Source organism: Rhinopithecus bieti, unplaced genomic scaffold (genome assembly GCF_001698545.2).
Source record: "Rhinopithecus bieti isolate Rb0 unplaced genomic scaffold, ASM169854v2 scaffold_39971, whole genome shotgun sequence".
Classification (NCBI taxonomy): domain Eukaryota; kingdom Metazoa; phylum Chordata; class Mammalia; order Primates; family Cercopithecidae; genus Rhinopithecus; species Rhinopithecus bieti.
Genome location: NW_016816590.1, coordinates 542979 through 553249, shown reverse-complemented (window position 1 = coordinate 553249; position 10271 = coordinate 542979). Strand labels below are relative to the sequence as shown.

At 35.9% G+C, this 10271-nt stretch overlaps 1 protein-coding gene across 4 annotated transcripts in view; it reads left to right on the top strand.

Annotated features, from left to right (window-relative positions):
* Nucleotides 1-10271, top strand: part of HERPUD2 (HERPUD family member 2) — a 53422-nt gene that overhangs the window by 13164 nt on the left and 29987 nt on the right. For all 4 annotated transcript variants that reach the window (XM_017854980.1, XM_017854978.1, XM_017854979.1 and 1 more), the window contains one exon: nt 9054-9131. In XM_017854980.1, the coding sequence (XP_017710469.1) occupies nt 9054-9131 (78 nt within the window). The remainder of the gene's footprint in view (nt 1-9053; nt 9132-10271) is intronic.

The window sequence follows — 10271 nt, the reverse complement described above, 5'->3', positions numbered from 1 at the left end:
TATATATATATATATATATATATACACACACACACACACACAAACACATATACACACACATATGTATATATACACATATATACACACACATATGTGTATATATACATACACACGCAAAAAATAGCCAGGTGTGATAGCACATGCCTGTAGTCCCAGCTACTCAGGAGGTTGGGGTGGGAGGATCACTTAAGCCTCAGGAGGCAGCGGTTGCAGTGAGCTGATACCATGCCACTGTACTCCAGGCTGGGCGACAAAAAACCAAAAACTTCAGATTATTTGAAGGCATTTGAATATTCAATTGAAAGTAACAGTTTTTCTTAATCCAGATATAATTCACATACTGCAAAATTTGCCCTTTTAAAGTATATGACCCAATGGTTTTTAGTACTTCACAAAGTTGTGCTGTCATAATCACTATCTAATTCTAGAATATTTTCATCACCCCAGAAACTCCATACCTATTGGCAGTCACTCCCCATTCTTTTTTCTTCCAGTCTGCTAATCTACTTTCTGTTTCTTTTTTTTTTCTACTTTCTCTTTCTATGGATTTGCATAGTCTAGACATTTCATATAAATAGAATCATAGTTATATGGATTTTTGTGCCTGCTATCTTTAACTTGGCATAATGTTTACAAGGCTCATCTACATTTTAGCATGTGTCAGTATTTCATTCCTTTTTATGGCTGAATAATATTCTGTGTGTGCATATATTTATATACACCATATTTTGTTTATCCATTTGTCAGCTGATAGACATTTGGGTTGTTTCTACTTTTTTTTGACTATTATGAATAATGATGCTATGAACATTCTTGTACAAGTTTTTATGTGCACATATGTTTTCCATCATTTTTGGTACGTACCTAGCAATGGAACTGGGCATATATTGTGTCATAGGGCAACTGTATGTTTAACTCTCTGAGACACTGCCGAACTTTTTTTCCACAGTGGCTACACCCTTTTACATTCCTACCAGCAACATGTGAAGGGTCTAGTTTCTCTGCATCCTTGCCCATACTTGTTTTTGCTTTATGTATTTTGGGGGGTACTATGTAATTTTGTTACATTTTTATGTTCTACATTTCTGAAAATTGATGTGACCTTGCTATGGAAAGATAAAACCATTTTTTCAAAGTTGACTACTAATTTAAAGAAAAAAATACTACAATACTAATATATGATTGCTTCTTTATCATAATTTGCTAATATCAGTATCATTTGTGGAAATGAATCAGATGAATTTAGCACCAGCAAGTGTTTTAAGTTAGTGTTGTAATTCATAGATTGAGTATTTCATTTCTGTTTTCTTGATTACATGTAAAATAACTAATTTAACAAACTTCAAATTAGGTGGTTTCTCCAAGTCTATGTAAGCAGTTTTGGACTCATGAGACCTCATTTAATAAATCTACACTTAGCATGTACTCTGTCAGGCACAGTAGTGGGCCATGGGAACACAGTGACAAGCAAGATGGCTATGGACCCTTTATTCTTGGCACTTTTATTTAAGAAAAAAAAAAACACATGTTGGCATAATTAGAGATTGTGGTTTGTGTTACGAAGGATATAAACAGGATGTGTGAGAGGGAATACTATACTGTAGATTTGTAAGTCAAGGAAGACCTTGCTGAGGGGGTGATTTTAAAACTAAAATCTAAAAGGTGATTAAGAGTCAGGTATGTAAGAGCTGGGGGAGAATACAGCAGGCAGGTGTCTGAATTGAAAAAGAGCTTGAGATCTAAGTGAATGTCAGTTTGGCTCGTCAGGAGGAAAGACTACTACTACTGGGGAGTTTGGAGAGAGACAGAAGCCAGATCTGGCCATGGAAAGGAATTTGAATTAAATCCATTGTAGTGGGACTCCATCAGAGAGTGACAGGATTGATCTAAGTTTTTTTGTTTTGTTTTGTTGTTTTTGTTTTTTGTTTTTTTGAGACAGGGTCTTCCTCTGTCTCCCAGGCTGGAGTGCAGGGGGAGTGATCATTGCTCACTGTAGCCTTGAACTACTGGGCTCAAGTGATCCTCTCACCTCATCCTCCCAAGCAGCTGGAACTACAAGCATGCCCTACCACACCTGGCTACATTTAAAAACATTTTTTGAGGAGATGGAGTCTTGCTCTGTTGCTCAGGCTGGTCTTGAACTCCTGGCTCCAGCAGTCCTTCTGCCTCAGCCTCCCAAAGTGCTGGGATTACAGATGTGAACCACCATGCCTGGCTGATTTAAGTTGTTAAAAGATCACTAGAGCTGCTGACTGTAGAATGGAAGAAAACCAATTAAAAGGTTATTGCAGATGACCAGGCAAGAAATGATGGTTTAGATTAGGGTAATGGCAGTGTAGGTGGAAAGAAGTAGACTGATCTGAGAGGGACTTTTGGAGATAGAGTCTATAGGATTTGACTGTGGTTAGATATGGGAGGCAAGGCAAGAGAAAGAAAAGTTGAGGATGATGCCCAGGTTTTTGGCTTAAACAATTGGTCACAGGTTGTTACAGGATAGGGAAGAAATAAGAGGAAAGATTTGGGGAATTGGGAATTGAAATGCATTGTAGAATTTGAGTTGCCTATTAAAATATATGAAGATGTCAAATCTCTTAACAGTTGGGTATATGAATCTGGGTCTGAGAGGGTGAGGCCTTGGACAGAGAGACAAATTTGCGACTCGTGTGAAGAACCCTAACGTTTAGAATTGGATGGGAAATTTAGCAAAGACTCTGGCAGGGCAAAAACCAGTGATATGAATGAAATGTACACATGCCTACTAATGGTTTTTCTAAACCTTGATTCCTCTTCTAGAGAAGCAAATGATAAAGGCTGTGGTGTCTGTCTTTCTCCTTGCAAAAGTCAGAAACTTTTGCTGGGTGCTTTTGCATCTTTTCCTCCTACTGCTGATGGACTTGCTTAGCTATTGCCTAACCTTTCTGTTTAGTAGGTGTAGGTGGTTTTAAAAAAGAAGGACTTGGAGATAAGGGATTACCAGTCTCTTTCTGGGATACTAGTCATACTACTTTAGTTAGCTATATTTTGGGTTAAATACAATATGTGTGTGCTAGCTTTTAAATTTAATAATTATTTGTATGTGTGCGACCCATAGTTCCAGGACTAGGAATTGTCAAAATCTTTTGAGTTTTTATCTTGATAAAAAATTAATATTATCAATAATCTGGATAATCACTTTATAGCTATCATGAGATTTCAGTACCTCTATTTTTAACTAAATGCTTTTCCTAAATTTATTTAACTTGTATTGCATTGCAAAGTTTTCCAAGCTTTGGCTTTTGAAGTCTCTGACTGAAAATGACCTATTGTTTCTGTGAAAAATTTGTTTTAAACCTGTCTACTAACAAATTATGGGAGTAAACATTTTAAGTAGGACTGCCAGTGTGCGCCATTTATGTATATTTTGATCAGTAGTCCCAAATACTGAGTTTTCCAGCATATTTTTTCCCTATCTTGCTTAGAAGTGATGCTTTTGATAAAATATCTGAGAAATTCCATTACTATTACAGTTTAATAGGAAAATGGAGATTATCCATGTAGAAAGCAGATAATATATTAACATCTAGAAGTAGTTGGTAAATACTACATTCTTTCACTAAAAATAAAAAAAGTAAGTTAGATAACTTATGTTTTGGACATGGACTTCTTTTGACTAATATGGAAGTATTTTTTCTCGTAGAGAAGGTAAAATTAATTAAAAGATTTCCTTTTGTTGTTTATAGATGTCATTTTAAACTGAGACTTTAGGCTGGGCATGGTGGCTCATGCCTGTAATCCCAGCACTTTAGGAGGCTGAGGTGGGCGGATTACTTGAGGCCAGGAGTTTGAGACCAGCCTGGCCAACATGGTGAAACCCTTTCTCTACTAAAAATACAAAAATTAGCAGCGTGTGGTGGTGGATGCCTGTAAACCCAGCTACTCGGAAGGCTGAGGCAGGAGAATTGTTTGAACCTGGGAGGTGGAGGTTGCAGTGAGCCAAGATCGTGCCACTGCGCTCCAGCCTGGGTGACAGAGCGAGACTGTCTCAAAACAAAAAAACAAAAACAAAGAAAACAACAAAAAAACTGAGACTTCAAAGTTCTAACGTGAATTGGGACTTTGTTTTTTTTTTTAAATCATGTGAAGTGACAGTCATTGCAACCTTAACCCAACCTGTTTTAGCAGCATCCAAATCATGTTCTTATGCATAATGAATATACACAGCCTGCTGTTAGTCATTCAACTTTTCGGTACTTTTCCATAATCTCATTAGAGCCTCATGAAACTGCATGATGTGGGAGGAGCAGGTACTAGAAATTAGCACCTAATGTTAATTGAATACTCAGTAGGCATTGTGTTCTGTTCTAGTTTATGTGCATTTCCATTGTTATGAAAATTAAGCCCTGTGAGATACAAACTCTTATTGCCCTTATCTTACAGATAAGGAAACCGAGGCACAGAGTGCTGGTGATGGGATATTGTATAAGTTTCTTATCATCTCTTTACCTACATCTGTCATATTGTGCTGTAAGTCCAACTCCTCTGCACAAGACCCCCATCCCTTATTAGCTACTGAAGGACATTGCTCTTGAAATTGTTTTTCTCTCTTGCATCATCAGTTTTTTCCTTTCTACTGAATTACTCCTATTGGCATACAAACATACAAACACGTTATTTCTCTCTTGAATAAACAAAAGCACAAAAGAATAAAACAAACCAAAAGCAAGACCCTCTCTTGATCCCATTTCCCTTCTAGCTGTTGTCCTGTTTCTTCCTTTAAGTGCAAAATTGTTTATAAGTTGTATATATTTGCTGTCTCTACGTGTCTCTCCTTTTCTCTTGAATCAATTCCAGTTAGGTTTTTATTCTGTTATACCACCAAGATTACCATTATCAATGTCATTAATGATCTCCTTGTTGCAGGATGCTGTGGGAAAATATAGAGATAAATAGAATAATATGAAGGGAGGACACTGTGCGTAACAACGAAAGTCTAGAAACGCTCAAATATCCATTAACAAACTATAGTACTTTCATATAATGGAGCATTGTGCATTAGTTAAAAAGAATGGGGAAATATTTTTATGCTGCTAAGCAGTAATCTCCCTGGTTTATTAAGTGAGAAAACAAGATGCAATAGAGTAAGTGTACTGTACTACTTTTTATGTAAGAAAAGGAGGAAAATAGCAGTATGTGTGTATTCAGCTTTGTTGTTAAGCATTGTAAGGGCAATTCAAAATCATGGAACAAGGACAGAACTAAAGCCTCTTTGAATGCACCTTGTTTATAGTTTTTACCTTACCGCCATTTTTTTGTTATATATAATTATAAAAAAATAGAGAAATCTCTAAATGAAAACACAAGAATTAAAAAACATCAGGATGGTGACACAGTTACAAGAATTATTATTTCAAGTAACTTTGAAACACTGTATTTTGCCTAGTGACCTATATCCTAAGGACAGAGAAGATCAATAAGAAATCTTAAACTTTGTTCAATATTGTTAGTAACAATCTTGTTATTGTTATTTTGAGATTACATATAGTAGGATAAAACAAATAAGTACATTTGCTAATGGCATGTATTTATTAATGTCATTAGCAAGAAAGATTTTCAGGGTAAGAAGATACAAATAAAATGAGTGAATACTATTTAGTTGGAAATGTCACAATGAACTCAGGATTTAAGTTTCTCTTTATAAAAATACATTATTTTCTAGCTCTGCTTACCGAAGAAGTAATGACAAGTAAAAATCAGTATTCATAGCTCCCAGATTTTGGTCTTTAGATACCATTTCCCATTAAAATGAATCATGAATCCTGGAGCAATGGCTGATTCCAGGTCTGGGGCATGAAATGTGTAAGATGAACTTCTGGGGCATTTTGTGCCTGAGAACAAGGAAGCTGCTATTAGAGATGACAGAGGTCATGTTAAAATGCAGGAGCCACCTTGTAGGGACTCCTACTGGTCAAAAATGGTGCAATTTGAGGTCCCCCTTGTCAAAAGTCTTCTTGTCATACAAAAAGGAATTGGAATCTGATCAGCCCTCTAGATCTAACTACATTGTACAGGAACTACAGGAACATGCGGAGCAATACCAGGAGGATACAGTTTGCCTAATCAGACTGGAAAGTTCTATGAGACGAACAATTTCTTCAACACGTAAATAGCCTGGGAAAAATTTTTTAAAAATAGAAACTGTTAAAAGATTAAAAGAGGCATAACAGCCAAATTTTGTGTGTGAACTTTATTTGGATTCTGATTCAAATAATCTTTAAAAAACATTTTTGGGCAAGTGGGAAGAGTTGAGCTGCACTGGATATTACATATTAAGGAATTATTTGTTGAATGTAGTAACATTATGGTTATTATAAAACTTACTGAATTTGTACAGGTGAAAAGAAATGATGTGTCATATTGCTTTAAAATACAGTACTCAGCTGGGTACAGTGGCATATATCTGGAGTCCCAGCTATTCCAGAGATTGAGGCGGGAGGATTACTTGAGCCCAGGAGTTCGGGGGCTGTAGTGTGTACCATGATCGCACCTGTGAATAGCCACTGCACTTCAGCCTGGAAAACAGAGTGAGACCCCGTCTCTCTCTCTCTCTCTTTTTTTTTTTTTTTAAATTAAAATGCAGTATTCTCTTTGAAGAAAATAAAAAGAAATGAGGGATGGATGAGACAAGAATAGCAGAATTTGGTAATTGTTGAAGCTGGGTACTTGAGAATTCTTGAAGATGGTACCTGTGGGTTCATTTTATTCCCTCCACTGTATGTATGTTTGAGAATTTTATAAAGGAAAAAAATTCACAAAAGAGACTGATGTCCTTTATGCAGAGTGATGATATGACATAAAAGTATCTATTTATTAAATGTTTGGTCTGGTAAAAAAGTGATAGTTAATGATGACTGTAATACTTACTGAAGAAACTTCTTTAGGTTCCAATTGTAATAACTACATTATAGAGATTTATAAAGCATTGCACAATTCATTTTGGGCGGGAATTAAATCATTGATTGTAGATTTAGCATTCAACTTATGCTCGTATAGTTGGCCATTCAGTGCCTATAAGGATATAGGAAAAAGCAAACTCAGTTTCTCTTATGCTCCACAACACTCAATACAGAATTCTTCTGTAATGTCTGGTCACCAAAATGTGTGGGGATTTCTCTCCAACAACAAGGAGTTCTGCAGATAATTCTCCAGAGGACGCCAGCTGAATGTCCTTTAATTCAGTTTACTTCTGACACGATCTACCTGGAGATAGATTCCACAGGTTGAGGGCTCAATCCCACAAGACTGCCCCCCTTCATATGTGGTCTCAAGCACAGGTTGTGGCCTGTGTTTTTGACCAGCTGGTTATAAATTGGGGTTCCCGTGACCCCCTCCTGGGGTTCAATTAATTTGTTAGTGCAGCTCAGGGAACTCAAGGAAACATGTTACTTACATTTGCTCACTTATAAAGGATAGTATTACAAAGGATACAAATGGAAGAGAGATGCATAGGACTGGGAGAAAGGGCTCAGAGCTTCCATGCCCTTTCTGGGCCCATCCACTCTCGAGGAACTTCGACTCTTTCTCCTATGCTGGAGCTCTCAGAACTCCGTCCTTTTGGGTTTTTATGGAAGCTTCATTAGATAGGCATGATTGATTAAATCATTGGCCGTTGGTTTATCAACTCGACCTTAAGCCACTCTCCCTTTCTGGAGGTTGGGGGTGGGGGTGGGACTGAAAGTTGCAAACTTCTAATCACTTGGTTGGTTCCCCTGGCAACCAGCCTCCATCCTGGGGCAGTGTAGGGTCCCCCAGCCACCAGTTGTCTTATTAGCACACTAAAGATACTCATCTTTCTGAAGATTCCAAGGATTTTAGGAGCTCTTTGGCAGAAAACAGCATGAAAACCAAATATATTTTACAATACCACAGTGCTCCTCTCTCTCTCTCTCTGTCTCTCTCTATATAAACAGAAACCTTTATATATAAATATAAAGGTTGTAAGACTTATGATTTTCAAACCTGTGCATTGTATTTGATTGTTTATATATAGGAGTTTGTACATGTGCATTTGAGGAATGGTACACTCCAAAATGCTTCCAGGAGAAACTGGAATATGTGTAATGGTTAAGTATCTTGGAAGGATAGCTATATCTTTGGTGTGTAAGGATGCCTGAACCACTGATCTTAGTATGATAATTTCTATTATGGCTAGTTTTAGTATAAGAAGACCCTTTTGTAGTAGCTATGTTGAATACATAGTCTTAAAAATTGTTATAGTTGTGGCTTGGATTTGGCATATTTAAGAATTACTGATATGGCTAGTATTTGTTTTGATAAAATGCAAAGAACATTCACCTGTTTTGCAGTTATTAAATAGGCCTTATATGGAGTATATACAGATGCTTTAATTTTACATAATTTCATATTTTGGTTGCATATAGAGATGGCAACTGACTCTCCATGCACTTGTGTTGATTTTTCTTTAGTCTTGTGTTTTTGAAAAGCATAACAAAGGTATTTGTGAGAGTGGTAGGAATAATAATTAGTAAGTAAATTTGTAACTAAATCTACATGGCTCTTGAATTAAAACCAGTAAATTGTTCTGCACAATGTTAGGAAGAAAATAAGTCATATATTATCTTAGATGAAAAATTGACAAAATAAGGCAAAATGATTCTGGTGACCTTGAAATTTTATCCTACTGTTGACTATTAATATAAGGCCAACCACTTTCTCATTTATATAGTCTTGAAGTTTTTTTAATGATAGTCATATATGCATTGCATTATGGTTGAAAAGACAGACTTCCAATTTACCTACCTCCCCCCACCCCGCCAGGATAATATTAATTATCTGTACTTTATTATAGCTGCAATAGATAAATTACCATTTGCTGAACTCTTAAATGTTTTTTCTTAAGTAGAATTTGGAAAAACAAAAGTTCTTAAATTGTGTCAGTTTTCTGCTTACTTGTGCCTAAAGGGAGTTTTATTTTACCCATAATTAGGCATGTTATTCCCAACCTTCAATTTGCATAATTAGAAAAGTTGAATTCTTTTCTTTGTCCCATTTCTTAGTTGACGAAGGATCAGAGATTGGTGTATTCGGGCAGACTGCTTCCCGATCATCTGCAGCTGAAAGACATTCTCAGAAAAGTAAGCTTTTCTATCACTATTTGATACCAGATACATTCAGAATGTGAGAGGAGATATGTTCTGAAATTGTATTCAACCAGTTCAGTTTTTAGATACTTAAAATCAATCTCTTTGGGTAGCATAACAAGTAAAGATAAATTAGAAAGTAACATGATAGTTTCTTGCTAGTTTAGGTAACGGTTCTGTATATTCATCTGATAGTTAAATCTAAAGTAGGATTATGTATTCGTGGTCAGGTATTTGCCATTTTTTGTAAGAAAATGCTATTGACGTCAGTAGTGCAGAAGTAGAATGTTCAGTAGTGGTGACGGATTTTCATTGATAACAATCTTTCCTCTAAATCTCCTTTTTGCCAGCTGCATCATATTTTTATACAAATTGCGTGAGTTGGGAGTTTAATTTCAGGAGGAAATTAACTGGTCCATCAGTTAGCAAACTTTGTGGGTGCTCAGAGCTAAAATATATTTCAATACATTTTTATATTTCAATATTTTCAATAAAATCAGCTTGAAGGCTAGTTATTTTAGTGGTAGCTTTTAGCTCATGTTCGTTTGTGGAATTTATACTTATAGAGCTTTTCAGCATTTGAAATGTTGCTTTTTGTTGGTGAGTATAGCAGAATTGAATTTCTTCTATGTTTTGCCTTAGCTCTTTGACTTAAACTGTTGTTGTGAATATTCCTTATCTAATTTAGAAGATCTGTATCTTCTCCTGTATGTTTATGATCACCTGTGGGAAACTTAAAAAAAAATTAGTATATTCCTTCTGCTTAGACAGTTGACATTTTAGCTTTGCCAGTGTGACTTCTTGCTGTTACTGGAATTATGTAGTTTCAAATTGCTAACATGGTGCAATATCCACTCCCTCAAAAATAGCGGATTTTGCAGCAGGTTTTTTGTCTTTTTTCTTTCTTTCCTCTTTTTTTTTAAAGACATACATTATTACCCAAAGCCTGTAGTTTATGTTTAGGGTGCACTCTTGTGTTGCACATTCTACGAGTTTTGGCAAATATATAATGACATGTCTCCGCCAGTATAGTATCATTTAGAATAGCCCTGAAAACCTCTGTGTTCTGGCTGGTCTTTTTTTTTTTTTTCTTGTTTTTATGCTGGTGCTTAGAAATAAAATATATTTCAATAT